Consider the following 18,427-nt stretch of genomic DNA (forward strand, 5'->3'; position numbering starts at 1 on the left):
GGTGCACCTGCAGCGTTATTTTGTGGGAACAGTGCCAAGGTCACAGATGGTGGGGTCCCGTCTTTCCTCAGGGCTGGTCTATTCTAGATGTGCCTCCTTCCAGGAGACTGAGGTGTACTTGCAGTGACAGCTGAAGCCCCCCACAGGGCAGGAGGTCAACACGAACAGTTGAGGCTCAGACCTCGGGAAGGATCCTGCCAGGCTGGAGAAACCAAAGAGAGAGGCCAAAGGACTTCCACGCCCGAGGTCAAGAAGCCAAAGGACTTGCACGCCCAGGGTCAAGAAGCCAAGGGACTTGCACGCCCAGGGTCAAGAAGCCAAGGGACTTGCACACCCAGGGTCAAGAAGCCAAGGGACTTGCACACCCAGGGTCAAGAAGCCAAGGGACTTGCACGCCCAAGGTGAAACATCGAGGACCGGGCCAGAGACTCGAATCCAGGACCTGGGGGCCGTCTCCTTCCCAGGTGCCCTCCAGAGCTGCCTGGCTCCGGCTTGCACTCACCGCGGCAGGGCCGATGACACGCTCCGTGCGGGCGGGCGCCAGGCCGGCCCCTCGCCGGGCGGCGGGAGGAGTGTGTGCGGGAGCGGGGCGGCACGGGGGTGGGGTGGGGAGGGTGCAGGATGATTTCTCTTTCCGCAGGGGAGATCGGGTTTTCCGGCTGCGGGCCGAGGACGAGGCGCCGCAGCCGCCGGCTGGGCAGAGCCCCGCAGCACCCGGGTCCCGCGCTCGCGCTCGCCCGGCCCGCGCGTCGAGTCCGGAGCAGGCGCGCAGCCGCGGGGCGGCCGACGCCGGCGGGCCCCGCTGCAGCCGCGCGGCAGTGCGCAGGCGCGCGGCGGCCCGGCTCCGCCCCCGCCCCCCCTCCGGTAGGGACCTACCGCGATCTCGGCGCGGGCGGCGGCGGCGGCGGGCGCGGCGGACACCCCTCGGCGGCACCGGAGGATCGCGGGGCTCGCCAGCCCGGCGGGGTGAGTGCAAAGCTGCGGGGGGGCGGGGGGGGCACGAGCTTCCCGACCCCCCCTCCCCGCACACACACACACACACACACACCCCGAGGTGGGGCGGCCCTGCGAGGCTGGGCGCGGCCGGGGAGCGTGGGGCGCGCGGGGCCGCGTGGGTGCGGGGCCCGGCGGAGGAGCCGCGGAGTGCGAGTCCCGGGCGCGCGCGCGCGCGCGGGGCGGATCCCCGGGGCGGCGGTGACGGGCCGTGGGCGCTGGGGCGCGGGGGGTCCGGGGCGCGGCCTTTGTGCGGCCGGCGCGGGGCGCGGGGGCCCCCCGGGCGCGATCGGGGTGCGCGGTCGCCGGCTCAGCCGGTCCCCGCCCCCCCTCCTCCCCGCGTTTCAAATGATGCCCGGCTCCGCGGTCCCCGCCGGCGGCGGCGAGCAGGAAGTGTCGTCAGGAGGCCATTTTTAAAGCCTCCTCCTGCGAACCGCCGGGGCGGCCGGCGCGGACGCTTCCCGGCTCCCCGGGGCGGAGGACGCCACGGGGGCCGCCGCGAGCGGGGGCCGCGGGTCCTCGGCGGCCCCCGGGGCGCCACGACGTCCTCGGCCCCGCGCTGCCCGTCCACCAGCCGCCGCGTCCCGGGAGAGCGGGCCGACAATCCACTGGAAATCCAGGCTGGCATTGTCCTTCCCCGGAGAGCCGGGGCGGGGGTCGCGTCCCCGGCCCACGGGGACCTCGGCCGCCGGGGTGGGGGTGGGGGTGGGGCGGGGAGGGAAGAGGCTTCGATTGTTCCGAACGCTAAGTCACCTTTGGAAGGACCGGCCTGGCCCTGGCCTGCGGGTTTTCATCTCGTTGCCTGAGGTCTGGAGAGCAGTTGAAGGCCTTGGGGTGGAGGTGGGGAGCCGGGGGGAGGGGGGGAGGAAGACATGAAATCAACATTTTTTTTTAATCAAAAGGGGAGGTGGTGAACCTTAGACCCACCACCTCCGCTCACTAGGCCTGTTAGGCATTCTGTGAAAAAAAAAAACGAGGAGATTGAAAAGCCAAAGAACATCGAAGAAGCAAGTGTCAAAAAAAGGCTTTGTCTTGCCAGCCTTGCCACTGCTGGGATGTGTCAGGATGCCCTCAGAACCCTGACCCCTCAAGTTTAGAGCTGAGGTCAGCTCGGAAGAAAACCATGGTCTCCTAGCCAGCTTGCTTGCCATCCTTGGACTAGACAGCACTGGCAGTGCAGGAGGGTGACAGGTGACTCCTTTCTGAGTCACATAGACAAAAGTTCAACCTTGCCCTGGACTGCCCATGACAGTAGGGACTGGAAGTCCAGAAAGAAGCACCGTAGATAGAAGGGCTTCTGACTTCTAGTAGAATACAATCTTCTATGATGTTTCTAATCATTAGGACGAGCTTTACCAAAAGAAAAAAAATGTGTTTTTGGTAGTTTTTTGCAGGGTGCCTAGCATTTTTACCTGTAATCCTGAGATGTGAGGATCCATGATTCAAAGTCAACTTGGACTGGAACATCCAGGGAGACTCTTAATCTCCAGTCAGCCACCAAAAGGCTGAAAGTGGAACTGTGTGGCTCAAGGTAGAGTGCCAGCCTTGAGCAACAAAGCTAAGGGACAGTACCCAGGCCATTAAATGTACATATGTATAGGTATTCTCTTGTGCTTAGTACAGAAATGATCTAGCTTGGTTATGCTGAAAATACCTTAGCAGAAAAACTTCCAGATTGTTGCTCTGCTTATCATTGGGATTCTTCCTGATGTATTTTGCTAATGTAAGTTTTTAAAAATACACTAATGCCATCTTAGAAAAAATAAATCATTCCTGATCATATGCCTTTTGTAGGATCTGAGCCATGTTTGTGCAAAAGGAAAAAAAAAAAAAACAAAGAAAAGCCTCACTGGTATTGCTCTAAAGGCCCCCATTTCTTCAGTCATTCTGCCAGGAACACTGAGTGCCTTTGATGATCATCATCTGTTGAGATGGTCATGAGCAGGGGAACTTCATCACTGAGGATCGCCCCAGTCTGGATTATTCCCAAACTGCCTGTTGTCCTTTACATTTAGTTCACACATGCCAACCCAGCCCACTACAGTTCATGGGAAAGCAGGTAGAACCCACCACATGCATCGTAGGGTGGGGTGGGGAGACGCAGGAATCACTAGAGAAGAATTTTAAACCTTGTAGCCTTTGCCCATCCTATGTAGATGGGAGCCATCCAATCCATTGGATTCATTGGGTCATTTGTATCCTGAGAATCTTTTTTTTTTTTTTTCCCAAGCTACCTGGAGGACAGCACCTGAGAATCATGCTTTGGGCTCCTTCTCTTTTTCAGTATTAATTTCAAGAAAATACACCTTTGTAGATCCTGGACTTAAACCCAAATGTTTGGCTTCTGTTGCTGGCCTCAGCATCCTCGGGGTTCTGAGCCTAGCATCTGTACGAGGGCCTAAGTCCTGAGAATGGTGCACCCTGAACTCGAGAAAAGAGAAGATCTGGAAGAGGAGACAGAGCCTAGAGATTTCCCAAGGCTCTGACCAGGAAATACTGCTGGAGAGAGAACAGAGACTTGGATGAACTGTCACCCCACAAGCACAACCCAGGTTAGACTGGACTGGGGTCCTAGTACCTGCTGTTACTCTCCCATGTCCCTGTGACCTCAAAAAGCCAAATACCTTCTCCAGGTCTATTGTCTTGAAAGAAGCAGGTAATTGAAGGCTTGAAGAGTACAGGTAACACTAGCCACCAGCTGGGACAAAGAAACACCAGCACGGACAGCCAGCAGCCTCCTGGAGCACCCTGGTTAGCTGTCTGTTGAGGGTATCTTACTTCCCAGTACCTGGTCACATTCTTTAGGTCTTGGGTGGGTGTGGGAGTGAGAATGGGGGAATTGAGGTTTGGGTGGCATCATTCCAAAGAAAGCTCCCTGTGTTCTGTAAGGTACCACTCTCTACAGCCTTCTAAACCTCCTTGGCCCCATCCTGACAAGAGAGGATCCCACCGATAAGAACCAGAGGTATAGGGGGAGGGGGTTTTTTGGTTGTTTTTTGGTCAGAGGGAACTCAGTCCCTTCTGCTTTTGCTCATTGGCTAGCACTCTTACAAACTGAGCTTTACTTACCTCCAGCCCCCCCTCCCCCGGCCCTCCAGTATTTCTTTGACAAAATTCAGATTTTGAAAAATGAATCTATCCCCATGCCCTCATTTTTAGTGTCATTAGGGATCTGAACTCACTGGTATTTTCTTTTTTTTTTTTTAATTTTTTTTTATTGTAATTAGTAAAAGGGTTACATGATATTTGCCAGATAGAAGGTGCATTAATTCACATACATTGATACCCTTTCACATGTCTTGGTACCCATTTCCCTCCCCCCCCATACCCCCCACCCGTCTTGGTTTTCCCCCCTTCCCTATCAAATTTCAAATATCCAAATACAAATAAATTCAATATATCAGATAACAAAGTGAGATACTATACCAATATGAGATAACCAAGGGACAGCAAAGGAGATGAGAGACAACATAGTACATTAAGGACAACAATCATTCATTATATGGCTTTTGTTTCAATATCCTGGAGGTCCTTTCAATTAGCTTCACATTATATGGCCTTATGTATCAAGATTTTGCTCTATTGCAGATCTCTGCTAGTAGAGCCCAAGGTTTCTACTGATTATGACAAATGAGGGAAACCATTGAGCCTAAGTTCCTTTGAGTCTGGCTTACTTCACTTAATATGATCTTTTCTAAGTCTTTCCATTTCCTAACAAATGGGGCGATGTCATTCTTTCTGACAGCAGCATAGAATTCCATTGTGTACAAATACCACATCTTGTTGATCCACTCATCAGCTGAGGGACATCTAGGTTGGTTCCATATCTTTGCTATGGTGAATAGTGCTGCAATGAACATTGTTGTGCTAGTGGGTTTAGTATGTCCTTGTTTCTGGATGGTTGGGTAAATGCCAAGTAGTGGAATTGCTGGGTCATAGGGGAGTTCTATGTTTAGCCTTTTGAGGCACTGCCACACTGCTTTCCATAGTGGTTGAACGAGTTTGCACTCCCACCAACAGTGTAGTAACTCACTGGTATTTTCTTCTTTTTTTTTCTTGCCAGTCCTGGGGCTTCAACTCAAGCCCTGTACACTGTCCTTGGACAGTTTTTGCTCAAGGCTACCGCCCTACCCCTTGAGCTACAACCCCACTTCCCATTTTCTAGTGGTTAATTGGAAATAAGTCTCAGGGACTTTAGTGCCTGCTAGCTTTGAAGCACAATCCTCAAATCTCAGCCTCCTGAGTAGCTGGGATTATAGGTATGAGCCACCCCACCCTGCTCTCACTGATATTTTAGAAAACAAGTTTGCTGCATGGCTGGTAACAGTTCTTGTATTCTAATGAGCATATTTGCTTCTTAACATTTTTCCACAAACAAAACTTTGGAAGTTTTTAACTTCTAGGATGGGTAGCACTGGTCTTAAGTCTTTTCTTTTGAAGGCTTTCTAAACTGTTGGGAGAATTGGAAGCCTTTTGTTTTGGGAAGTTGAGTCCATTGTTATGTTAGCAGTGTTGCTCTACCCTGGGGGTCGGAGGAGGAGGTGGGGGCCTAGAGCCTCAGGGTACCTCCTGCTGGTTTTCCATTTGTGGATCTCTTCTACTGGTGGAGTCTTAATCCCCTACCCCCACCAGAAGTATGCTGGCTTATTTCTTGATGAAACATAAACTCTGTACTCCTTGCCTGTCTATGATTTTTCCTTGTTCATTCTCATGGCAGCCAAGTCAGGCATCGCTCTCATTTTCCTGGTGAGAACATTCAGGCTCTTAGATCAGAAATCTAAGTGAACATGGTCAGCTGATGGCTAGGTTTGAAGGCTGACCCAGATATCCCAAGGTCACCTCTCTCTCCCCTCACTTTGGCCTGTGAAATCAGAATGATTCACATCTCCCACGCTACTGTTGCCAGCCCAGTACTGGCTTCCCTGCCACCTCAAGAAGGATTCATTGTTATCAAGCTGTCCCTTAATTCTGTCACCTCTCCAGTGTCAGGTAGTTTGCTTAGGAATTTTCACTCTTAACTGACTGCCTCTTTAAATCCATTTCCCCCAACCTGTTCAGTCTGGATTTGTGAAACTGCAGTAGCTTTTGCTGAGACCACTTTTTTGTGTGTGTCATAGGACTTGAGCTAGGCCTGGGCGATGTCCTTGAGCTCTTCAGCTCAAGGCTTCCACCCTACCCTAGAGCCTGGGCAGTGTCCCTGAGCTTTTCACCTCAAGGCTACCACCCTACCCTTGAGCTAAGCCCCATTTCCCATTTTCTAGAGGTTGATTAGAGATAAGAGTTTCCCGTGAGCCACTGTACTCAGCTACCAATTTTTTTTTTGGGGGGGGGGGCAATGCTGGGGCTTGGACTCAGGGCCTAGACTGTGTCCCTGAGCCTCTGTGTTCTCCAGGCTAGCACTCTTATCATTGGAGCCACCACCTAATCCCAAATTTTTGGAGTATTTATTAGAGGTAAAAGTCTTAAGACCTTTTCTTCCCCATTGGCTTTAAGCCCCAATCTTCAGATCTCAGCCTCCTGAGTAGTTAGGATTACTGGCCTGAGCCTGCACTGACTGAGGCCACCTTCTTAAATACTTTAGTGGAGACTTGTGTACAGTTTCCAAGTCGCACTTCAGTACATGCTGAGTGGTTCACTGTGATTGAACTGTATCCAGATTTGGGTCATTAGTAAAACTAATTGAGACAAGGCTCTTCATGGCTTACTAGACAAAAATACTAGATGGGTACAGTTTTTGCATAGCTGGGCCATGGGTTGACATCTTCCAGGCCTTCTCATAATCACCTATTCATAATAGCTTGGTAATAGCTTGGTGTGGCCTTGCTGTAAGACCTGACAAATGAGGGGTGGGATTGCAAAACACTTCTCCCACCCCCCCCCCCCGCCACATTAGTACTGGGACTTGAACTTGGGGCCTGCAATCTGTCTCTTAGCTTTTTTTGCTCAAGGTTGGTGTTCAACCACTTGAGCCATAGCTCCATTTTATAGCTTTTTGCTGGTTAGCTGGAGATAAGAGTCTCATAGACTTTCCTGCCTGAGCTGGTTTGGAACCACAGTCCTCAGATCTCAGCCTCCCAAGTAGCTAGGATTACAGGCATGAGCCACGGGGGCTCACAGCCTTGATCTAGCCATGGATGCATGAGGAGCCACTGTGGAAGGATTTCAACATCAGCGTATGTCTGCAAAGGACTGATCAGTGGTCCCATCTCCAGAGGCTTCCATCAGCCAGGGAATGTCTAAGTTTACTGGGTCTATCATAGCAAAAGCCGGGCATTTTGGCCAGCTTCTTAGTTTCCTTTTCCAGTTGACATCTAGCATGGTGGAGGCACATTGATTTGCTGCAGGGATATTTCACCGTGTGGTTGAGCTTCAGAAGGGGGCAAAGAAAAAAATAGGTAGTGACTAGCTGACACTTGACTCTGAACTTCAGAGAGTTCCTTCCCCCACCGCCCTTCCTTAGTGATACTTTTTTCCGTGGTAATCATGAGCAGCTAGGAAACCCTTTGACACTGAAGCTAGGTTGTTTTATCAATATCACTTTTAGAGAAGCAAATGAGATCCAGCTTGCGTACTAGCAAAGAAATTGTCAGACAGCTAAGAAGCCTATATTTTAGTACCTTCAACTATTCCATTGGTTGGCATGATTTTGTTAAAAATAGGAAATAGCATATTTAACATAACTTAGGATGTTCCCATAACTCAAATGAACGTGGTGACTAACACTGAATTTAGTGTTTGCGATGACCCCCTAGGTAAACACTCCATGTTTTTTCATATCCTTAGTTTACCATTGAAATGGCTTTTTTCAAACTCTTTTTTCCTCCCACCTATCCCCACAGTGTTTAAGGAATGAGGCCAGTGCTGGGTACCAGTTGCTCATGCCTGTAACACTGGCAACTTGGGAGACACATCGGGAAGATCCAGGTTTGAAGCCAGTTAGAGCACAACATGAGAGATCCTGGATGTATCTGTGTAGGCTAGTCATTCCAGCTAGGAAGAAAGTTTGCCTGGACAAACACTATTTAAAGAATAACTAGAATTGAAAGGGTTGAGATAAAGCTCAAGTGCTAGAGCTGAAGGCATAGCAACGCCCGAGTTCAAACTCCATTACCCGCCCAAACCAATCAATCAGTGCAGGCAAAGAGCTCAGAATGTAAAAGAAATCCCAGCAGCCCCTGCAGGGAGGCCTCCCGGCCTATCCAGTAGAGGAAAGACCAGCCAGTTGAAGGGCAGGCTTGTAACAGCACACTGCCTTTCCTGGTGCATGGCTGTCATCCTTGCCTTTCGCTATAGATGATGAAACAACACCAATCTTCTGTGTCCTTGAAGCCCTCCTAAGCTCCTTTAAAGAAAGAGTGCTTCTAGCCATGGTTCATGGGCAGGCTTTTATGCGGCTGGTACGTTAGGAAGGTGGGTGGGCTGTGACATCCCCTCAGCATCAAGCACAGTTGTGCACAGTGTCTTCCAGAGGCAGACCAACTTGGAGGTATTATGTGCAGGGAGTAGAGGCCTGGTGGCTCGTAGGCTGGAAACAACAGGGCTGGCTCCTTGCAGAATTCACATGCAAAAAGTACCAATGCCAAAGTCATCCTCCTTTTCCCATCCTGCTGCTTCCATTTACCTTTGTCTCACTCTTCTTTCGCCCCTGCAGAAAGCCACACAAATAGCAAAGGTCAAGGGGGCTCACATCTTTTCTACTGGGAGAAGCACTGTGGTAACATTGCATTATTTGGTTGAGAAGTAGAGAAGGTCAGGCCAGGCAGGCAGGGATCACAGTCTACCTTGAGGCCTGAGGGAGCTGTGTCTCATCACAGCCTCATGTTTTGTGCTAGCACATGTTCCTGTGGATTCTCCATTGAGAATACAGATGCTTTCCAAGTCAAGATGGTTCTTAGAATTTTGTGACTGTATCATGACATAAACGCAGTATGGATTCATGAAACCTATCCTTGTGGGGTCTTTTCCTCCAATTTTGATCTTGGTTCTTTTTCTAGGTAAAGTCCTATAGGGTACATTAGCCATGAGATCATGAGTACAGACAATCAGTGTTGAACTCAATAAATTGCATGAGATACTGGACATTATGTAGTTAGGCTTTGGATGGAATAGAAGGTTTTGCTCACTACTGTAGACTAACAAGGATTCTGAGCCTGTTTAAGGGTGATACAGGAAGGGGCTGCAGGCCAGGAACATTACATGCATCTTTTACTGGAGTTAGGCACGTGTGTAACTGCTTAGAGGGTTATGCAGACACTTCTCCAAGGGCCCCGAGGGCCATGATTCTCAGCCATCTTTGTGGGCCTGGGTTGCCAGCCCTCTCCCAGATTTCTCTGCTTCTTGATCATGCTGTCAGTCTATTTAAAGCTTTAGAACAAGTGACACTTCTGAGTTTCAAAAGGACCTGGAGAGAAATTGCAGAACCAATTTTTTTGTAGATTTCTGAAGCATCTTGGAGGTTGGAAAGATGACAAGCAGGTTGGTTGTGAATATTGTCATGTTGGGTCTGGAGACATAGAGTTATGTTGTAACAGCTGATAGCATGGTGGTGTGCTAGGGTTTGTTAAAGTAATTTCTTCTCTCTTGCTCATCTTTGTGTCTCTTTCCCCCTTTTTATCTAAATTGAAGGACTACAAGATACATAGTGAATTATATGCCAGTATTTGGGGTATAATTGAAAGAAAGATTAGAGAAGCAATCCCGGTGCTGGTGGCTCACACCTATAACCCTGACTACTCAGGAGGCTGAGATCTGAGGATCTTGGTTCAAAACCAGTCCAGGCACAGAAGACCGACCATGAGACTCTTTATCTCCAGTTAACAACCAGAAAACCAGAAATGGCGCTGTGGCTCAGGAGTAGAGTGCTAGCCTTGAGCTGAAGAGCTTAGGGACAATGCCCAAGCCCAGAGTTCAAGCCCCACAACCGACCAAAAAAAGGAAAGATTTAGAGAAGCAGTGTGCAGCCAGTAGGTATGATGGTGTCCATAATTCCAGAGTCCAGGTAGATAGAATAAAGTAAATTAGGGTAGTTCATTTCAATTTCTTTTATGGGAAAATCATTCACAACGAAAACTATGATAAACTACAACACTGTCTAGCAAGGAAAGAAAGAGTTTAGTATTTAGAAAACCTATTGTGTGATTAGTTGCTGGAGTGACTTACAGACTTGGGTGTCCCTGGGAGCTTTAGTGATTTCCAGTACTAATAAGGATAACCCGATTTATTTATTTATTTATTTATTTATTTATTTATTTATTTTTATTTTTGCCAGTCTGGGCTTGAGCTCAGGGCCTGAGCACTGTCCTTGGACTAGGCTAGAGCTCTACCACTTGAGCCACAGCACCACTTCTGGCTTTTTCTAGGTATGTGGTACCTAGTCATTGAACCCGGGTCTTTGGTCATGGTAGGCAAGCACTCTACCACTAGGTCACTCTCCCGGCCCTAACCTGATTCTTTTACAAACCCCAGAGTCTCTTCCTCCTCTTATACAGCCCAGGCATGTCTGTTTTAGCAGTAATTCTGAGACTCATCTAGATTCACAATCACTAGTCCAGTTCCCTGGCTTCAACCGCCATGTTTCTCAGGTCCTGCTTGCTGCTGTCACTTTAGGCTGGGTAGGAATGGCAATATGAACACAGGATAGTGGCCTCAGGTGACAGTCTGTAACTTGAAGTGTCCTCACTGTCAGACTGGGTTTGACAACCATCTCCTCCACTCCGTGTTCCAGATGAGTGGGCACATACCGATGGGTAGCTTGCTTTCACATCACTTAATGAGTGGAAGGAATTCTATATGTCACTTCTGTCGTCTTTTCTAAAACTAGTTTAAACTTTAGGAATAAAGTATACCTCTTCCTTTCCTAGCGGCTCCTTGCAGGGTCTGCCAGTTGTCTACCAGAAGTATAGACATAGCTGATGTAGACAGACCTTGGCCTTTTGTCTTTCTAGGTGCCAGAGAGCAGTGATCCAAATTGAACTGGCTCCACCTTGGATACAAGGTGTGGTGGGCTGGAAGTACACAAATAAGAGGAAGTTATACATCTAGGTAGTAGAACAAAAAAAGTCCGTGGCTTCCTTTGCTCATCTGTTGCCATTTCACACCATCCACATGTTCTCTGCTGGATCATGGCCCCTGACTAAAGTAGGTGTGGGCTTGAACACAGAGGAACAGACAGTGCAACCCCTCAGTCGCTTTTCTTCTGTTTATGCCTAGGTGTGATAGGTGCCCTTATGGTCGAGCAAGTCTGGTGGGAGTCCTTCAATACAGTCAAGGTCTGATTGCAAGCCGGAATTGCTTTTCAAAGACGGTAACTATCCTTTACCAATGTAGCATAGGAAGAAAACACCACAGAAGGAAAATAAAATAGAGGTTGGCATCAAATAGAGGTGTTTTTGTTGTTTTTTACCAGTCCTGGGGCTTGTACTCAGGGCCTGAGCACTGTCCAGAAAGCTTTCTCAAGTCTAGTGCTCTGCCAGTGGAGCCACAGCACCACTTCTGGCTTTTCCTGTGTATGTGGTACTGCAGAATTGAGCCCAGGGCTTCATGTGTAGTAGGCAAACACTCTGCTCGTAGGCCACGCTCCCAGCCCTTTAAGTTCTTTTGTTACTTTTCAAAACTGCAAGATTTGAACATACAGCAATTGTTTCTTCTAACCCTTGAGGGGGGACCTTCTGTTCCCCTAAGCTGGCCTTTACACTGGCTTTGTGTGGCTCTTGGACTTTCATCTATCTCAGGAATGTCAGGCCTAGTGGTAGAGTGCTTGCCTAGCATGCATGAAGACCCGGGTTCGATTCCTTGGTACCACATACTTAGAAAAAGCCAGAAGTGGTGCTAAGGCTCAAGTGGTAGAGCTCTAGCCTTGAGAAAAATCCAAGGACAGTGCTCAGGCCCTGAGCTTAAGCCCAGGACTGGCAAAACAACAACAACAACAAAAACCACTCTTGTTCTTTCATAGAAGCTGGAGGCTGTTGCTGGAGCATAACCCAGCCCATATTCTGTCAGTGATTGGGTCTCCTGCCTAGCTCTCTGTCCCAGGTAGAGGAAAGCCCACATCGCTGTGAAACTGTTGACCTTTCCTTGGCCATTACTCTCTTTCCTTCTGACCATGTCTGCAGCCTCCACTCCAGCCCCTCGCTCAGCCTGTGAACCAGGTCTCCTACCCACAGACCTTGGCCTTCTCTCTGCTTGGGATTCACTTCCTGGACCCCAGATGTCCACACAGATGTGACTCACCTAGCAGAGGCCCTTCCTGACTGCCCTTGCCTCCATACCCCAGCCCTGCTTTACTGCCTTCCTTACCCTCCTCACCCAGCTCTACAGTGTTTCTTCTCCTCCGTTTAAGAACTAAATGCATAATCTCCTTCCTGCCATGGTGTATGCCTCCTAAGGGTAGGAACTGGTTCCTTGTGAGCACTGTCCTCCAGCAACTGGAAGAAATTGATAGATGAAGGAATATTGATCTTGGGCTCCCTAACACTATATCACAAAGCAAACCGAGTGCGAGAGTTAAGTCACAATGTAGATGGAGTGTGGACACCTGCTTTACCATGTAGTAACCTAGGTGTGTGTCAGAACCTGAAATGGCCATATCCTAGGCCAGGTGTGTGCAGCTAACAGGAAAGCACACCTGTGATCTCTCTGGGATGCACTTAGGAACACTCAGAATGAACTTTTGCTGATGAAAGGCTGTTCTGAGTGCCCATCATGTCTTTCCTATTCAGGGCTGGTCAAAGGAATGATTTGTAAGGGGCTGCGTTTTTAAGTTAAGCTTACCTGTGTGGTCGTATGAGGTGTTAACCATGACACACATGTAAGATCCATGTTGGAATTCAGCACAGAATTCCCACACCATGGAAATACAGAGTGAATATAGTATTATTGTAACCAAGCATCGAGTTCTTAATACTAATAATGTCTGTGGTTCTCTTTTTTTCTGTAGTGTTGCCTAGAATAGAGAGCTGAAGGCAGCCATCTTGTAGATCGTGCACCAGCAGCAAGATACAAAAACATGGTGGTTGAGTGTTCAGGGAGGGAGGATCTGCGACTCCTCCACCCAACACGAAGTACGTCGAGGGATGGCTGCAGAGGATTTTGTCCCGTGAAATCTCTGTGAATCTCAGGCAGCTCTTTCTGGAAATGCAGATAAAGAAGATGAAGGACATTGGGGAACAGTTGTACACCACCCCGATGAATGGTGGACCCAGCTCCTTGACCATGTCACCCAAACAACCGAATTCTAACCGTGCAACTCGGCCGGATCGACAGGAAGCACAAAACCTTTTATATCAAGGCTCAGAGGCAGAGGCTGCCATGGTGACTGTCGCCACATGTGAGCAATGCAAAAGTGTTGAGCAAATCCCTCTTCAAGATTTGAAGAAGGGCACTGGGCCGGGCCCCAAGGAAGACAAATACGTGTGCTTCAAATGTAGCCTGCATTCAGCTCCTGCCCAATTCCATTTCGTCGGCGGAGATCCCAGGACTGCCCATATTGGGAATTCAACCGAAACCATCTCCAGTCCAGTCAATAACAAATTCAAGGTCAGGAACTTTAAGCCAGGAAAATTCTATTGTGACAAATGTCGGTTTTCCACCAAAGACCCGCTGCAGTACAAAAAGCACACACTTCAGCATGAAGAGATCAAATTCATTTGTTCGCATTGCAGCTACATTTCGTACACAAAGGGTGAGTTTCAGAGGCATTTGGTGAAGCATACAGGAATATTCCCTTACCAGTGTGAGTATTGTGACTATGGAGCCATTCGAAACGACTACATCGTCAAGCACAGACGGCGGGTTCACGAGCGCGCGGGTGCCAAGCGGCCCCTTAAGGCCGTGGCCAAGCTGGAGCCCAAAAGAACCAGTGTTGCCAAACAAAACACTGAGTTCTTCAAGGCTCCCAGTCCAAGGACGACATTTCAAAACAAGCTGTCGAGTCAGCTTTCCAAGTTCTCTCTCCACGCAAATAAAGACAAAGCACGCAATAGCATATTGTTGCCGGATGCGAAGGAATACCAAAAAGATGTAGTGTGCCTCCCTAATCAAATGACCTTCCCCGAGTCCAGGGAGGGGAGTCTGCTGGGGAACAGGAGCGTGGAGGTGGAGGTGTTATCACCCTCCAAAGAGCTGGTGCAGCCTGGCGTGCCCCTGACGGTCGTGGCCCCAGCGGAGCTGGTTGTCCCCACCAACTGCCTGGCCCAGTTGATGGATGTGAAGATCGTGAATGGCACCCAACAGCTTGTTCTGAAACTGTTCCCGCTGGAAGAAAACGCGCGCCTCGAGGCCACCAAAGCCGGGGACGGAGGGGATTTGGAGCATGTGACTCAAGACAGAAGCCCAGGTGAGCAGAGACAGATACCCCCTGCAGAAAACACCAAGTCCCCGAGGATGGACTTGAACCCTGGAGAGCTGACGAGCATGGAGACTCTTCAGTCTTCGGTCCAGAAACACCTTCGAAATGTGAAGTGGTTGAGGTCTTACGATTTTCTCATGCCCAATTCCAGCGTGGACAACCACAGGGCACCCTTCCTCAGTTCCAGTTCAGGTAGGGATCTGAACAAACCGGCGTTGCATCCATGTAGACCGGCTCTTCCTTCTGCGGCCCTCCAAGGACCGGCTCCCGCCTCTGTAGGAAAAATCAATGCCGGGGGTGGCCTTGGAGCCCCATCTAACCCTGGTCTGTGTAAGGCTGCCCTTTCTTCCGCTGATGGTGGCAGGACTTCCCACGGTGACTCCCAGCAGTTACTTCCCCTTGCGCCACCACCACCACCACCACCTGCAGCCTCTTCCGTATCTGGAGAAAAGGGCTTCGAGTCCAGAAGTCAGATCAGTGTTCCTGTGCAGATGCTTCCCCCTAGTAGGAAACTGGGGAGTAGCCAGATGGAGGTGAGCGAGGAAAGGTCGGGTGTGCACCAGATTTCCTCTCCTCATAAAAGTGAGTATTTGCATCTAAACTTACCCACAGAAGGTAAGGGGAGGTCTCAGCAGCCTGGGGAGTCCAAGCCTGTGGAACCCAAGCATTCTGAAAGGACTAGTAACACTTTCGACGGCCCGGTCATTTCATCAGTATTTTCTCTGAGCTCCGGATCTGAAAATGTTCCAGACGGCGTTAAGTGGAATAGCGCAACATCCAAAATAAAGTCAATTGAACTGTTACGCAAAAAGATCGCTCAGCTAATTGAATCGTGTGGCAAGCCTTCATCATTGTCTGCCAGCAGTGCGCATCAGCGTTCTACGGGACAGGTGTCACGGGGAACTTCCAAAGCCGTCCCCCCCAAAGGGATTGAGGATGTTAACGTGTCACTTGCAGGCTCTGACCCTTCCGCGGGTCCTCTCCAAAAACCTCAGGATGAGATTCCTGCCACCGCACAGCTGCAGTCAGTCTACCCACAGTTCACCGGAGGCAACGATGGGAAAAGCAGCAGCAGAGTAACCAGGAAGGCTCATGTTGCCACGCCAGTCCTGATCCCCAAGGGAGCCGTGTTGAGGGTTCTGAACTCTTCTGAGGATGCCCAGATCATAGAGGCGACCTGCGACACGCCTGTCAGCATACCTTGCACCAAAGCGCAGTTACCACAGCCAGTTCCCTTTGGCCCTGAGGTGCAGATAGACTCCGGCTTGAAGCCTTCAGTAAACGGAAGTGAGCGGAGAAACATGTCCCCAAGTTTGGAGACATATTTTCGGGCTAAACCAAGAAAAGAGGATGCCATCTGTAGCCCCACCCCTAAGAAGATTGCCCCTGCCCAGGGCCTCCACGGAGGCAGTGACTGGAGAAAGCCAAGGAGACTGCTTTCCAGAAGTCTGACTGTAAGCAAGAATAAGGCCAAGCAAGTCTACTCATCCAAAAAGAGAAGCAAGATCCAGGCTGAGCCCAGCCGCTGCCTCAAGGAGCCTTCCATCTTTCAGGTTTCAAGACAGCTCCGCCTGGTAGCAGCTAAGCCCGATCAGCTGATTAAGTGTCCCCGGCGGAACCAGCCAGTGATTGTGTTAAATCACCCTGATGTAGACTCCCCAGAAGTGACCAACGTCATGAAAGTGATCAATAAGTACAAAGGCAACGTCCTCAAGGTCGTCCTGTCAGAGAGGACGAGGTGTCAGCTCAGCCTCCGCCGCCACCACGTGCGGCTGACTTACCAGAACACGGAGGAGGCCAACCAGATTAGAAGGCAGATGCTGTTGAAAATGAAGCTGAAGAAAGTCCACAGGAACAACTACCAGGTGGTGGATGCCTTGCCGGACGACTCATCTCAGTGTATATTCAAGTGCTGGTTTTGTGGACGGCTCTATGAAGACCAGGAAGAGTGGATGAGCCACGGCCAGAGGCACCTGATAGAAGCCACGAGAGACTGGGAAGTCTTGTCTTCTAAGGGCAAGTGAACAGACACTGGTCTTGGAAGCAGATTGTCTTTTTTTTAGGTTTTCTGGTTTGAGGGGTCTCCAGATGCAGGCTTTAGGAACAGCCTGCTATCTGCTGGCAGAGTGTTGCTCTGATTGGCCTGTGAGAGTCACTTACAGCCCCGAGATTGTACACAAATGGATGCACAGAAATCTGATGGGATGTGAAGTTCTCGGCAGATGGCCAGTGGGATCTGAGACCTGTCTGTGTTCAACATTTCTTTTTCTGAGTGGATCCACTTCCGTTCAGAGGCCTGGTTTAGAGTGCTTGACACCTGCTCCTTCTACAAATGCCACTGAAGAATTCCAGCTTCAGTTAGGATTCATACTTACTTTGCATTTGCGTTAACTTGCCTGAATATTTGGTACCTTCTACTTGTTACCTGGAATTTGGTTCTAAACACACACATACGAAAGGCCATCCGTCCTCTTTCTTTCTTCTCTGTTACTTTTAAGTGTTCAGTGTAGCACTGAGTTTTGCTTTTGTTTACTCTTTTTGGGGAATGATTCCAAGGGTTTGCCTTGTAACAGGTGCTAGAAGAAAGAAAAACCATCTTGATCCTGTGTCAGTTAAGTGGGGAATGTGCCTTTTACAGAAGAGAAAATATTGGGCCTCTCTTTTGTCCCTAACAGTAACAAAGTGGCTGCTTATAGGTGGTAAGGAGATTTACATCACAGATAAACCTTGGGAGACCATTTGGTGGACTTGTAAGGCATGGTGACGAGGGCTTGTGTCTATGTTGTGTCCACGTGGGAACTGGTCCAGGGACAGAGGGTGCTTTCTGCTCTAGCTGGTCACTGGGGTCACTCCCCTGTTCTGAACATGAACCTGAGAGACACTCTGTGTCCCTCATGAGGTAATTAGAAAATGGTGGCCCAAAATATGAAGCTTCCCCCCACCATCTCCCCCTACTGCCTTTGTTGCAGGAACACAGTCCCTGGGTTTCAGTGCAGGTAACAATCTGCTTCTCATTTTTATCTTAGCCAGTCGCACTTCCCTTCTGTTGGCCTTTGCTGGAAGGACTTCCTCTCCCTGCTCTCCCACAGGTGTCAGGCAATGACTGTCCTACAAGGTACTTAGGGCCACTGAAGTCTCCTAAGCCCATTCCCTGAACAGGCAGGCTTGGCGCTTCAAGAGGACAGGTGGCCTGGCAGATGTAGATTGAGCCTGCATTTTACTCCTCGTTTGTCCAGGTTCTGGGCACTGATGTGCCTGGCACAAGTGGCGTGGTCACAAGGATAGCCTTCCTGTAGGGAGATGTGTGAAACGCTATCGGTGATTACTTCTGACATACTGGATCATCAGAGACCTGATTCTTTGGTTTTTTTTTGTTTGTTTTGAAATTTTCACACACAAAAAAAGTCTTAAGTTCTGCCAAATGTAGATGTAACTGCACTCATTTCAAGCCTATATTCATTACAGGTAATGATTTTTTTTTGTTACAATTCAATACATGGATTACACTGCTTAAGAGTTATTATTGAACTTAAAACTTGCATTTTTTAATCTTATATGTACGCATATATTTTTTACCATGAAAATTGCAAGAGGTAATTTTTCTCATTTCTTGTTTTGTAATGATGTGTGAACTGGGAATATGTAAAACATTTTTTTCTATCCTAGAAATCATTTATTTTGGAAGTCTTTTTACAGTGTTTTTGTCTCATCTTTTGAAAACAAAAGCACAGTAGATGGAGTCAGATGTATATATAGACCAACATATATAGATCAATATTGATCTGTAGTGATGTCAATCTATGTTGGTGTATAGATCTCTGTCTGTCGATCTGTCATCTAACTGAGTGACAGGAAAAGAAACCCCTCTGGTAAATCCTGGCATTTAACTATTGTGCATTTTTCTTTGGTGCTTGGTGGCAAATGAATATTGCGTATACCATTTCGCCACACGACGAGCAGCATCCTGAAGTCTGGTCCTCTCGCAGCTGTTTCCCCCTCCCACACAAAAGGAACCTAAGATGTGGTGAAGAGGAGAAGGAAGAGCTGTGAGTTTGACTTCTGTCTCTATACCTCATTGCTTCGTAGCTT

At 49.2% G+C, this 18,427-nt stretch overlaps 1 protein-coding gene and 1 long non-coding RNA gene across 6 annotated transcripts in view; one reads left to right on the top strand and one right to left on the bottom strand.

Annotated features, from left to right (window-relative positions):
• LOC150055973 (uncharacterized) overlaps positions 1 to 661 on the bottom strand; it is a 40,959-nt gene extending 40,298 nt beyond the window's left edge. The window contains exon 1 of one of the 2 annotated variants that reach the window (XR_016537496.1): positions 503 to 661. This is a non-coding gene — a long non-coding RNA (uncharacterized LOC150055973). Of the gene's footprint in view, positions 1 to 7; positions 290 to 502 lie in introns of those variants that run through there. The other variant, XR_016537495.1, reaches the window with a different exon arrangement.
• Positions 662 to 1,751: 1,090 nt separating this feature from the next.
• Positions 1,752 to 16,920, top strand: Znf518b (zinc finger protein 518B). 4 transcript variants are annotated; one of them, XM_090343830.1, is made up of 4 exons: positions 1,752 to 1,800; positions 3,278 to 3,545; positions 11,203 to 11,296; positions 12,929 to 16,920. In XM_090343830.1, exon 4 carries the CDS (start codon positions 13,126 to 13,128, stop codon positions 16,360 to 16,362), a length of 3,237 nt encoding a protein of 1,078 aa, XP_090199956.1. In that variant the 5' UTR covers positions 1,752 to 1,800; positions 3,278 to 3,545; positions 11,203 to 11,296; positions 12,929 to 13,125; the 3' UTR covers positions 16,363 to 16,920. The 4 variants fall into 4 exon arrangements, with proteins under 4 accessions (XP_090199956.1, XP_090199954.1, XP_090199957.1 ...); XM_090343828.1 differs by lacking the exon at positions 1,752 to 1,800 and adding an exon at positions 2,422 to 2,524; XM_090343831.1 differs by lacking the exons at positions 1,752 to 1,800; positions 11,203 to 11,296 and adding an exon at positions 2,422 to 2,524.
• Positions 16,921 to 18,427: the final 1,507 nt, after the last annotated feature.

Source organism: Megascapheus bottae, chromosome 13 (genome assembly GCF_031878675.1).
Source record: "Megascapheus bottae isolate mThoBot1 chromosome 13, mThoBot2.hap1, whole genome shotgun sequence".
Classification (NCBI taxonomy): Eukaryota; Metazoa; Chordata; class Mammalia; order Rodentia; family Geomyidae; genus Megascapheus; species Megascapheus bottae.

Bases quoted from the DNA above. Each gene is read 5' to 3' on its own strand.
- Znf518b (XM_090343830.1), top strand. From the start codon at position 13,126: ATGCAGATAAAGAAGATGAAGGACATTGGGGAACAGTTGTACACCACC.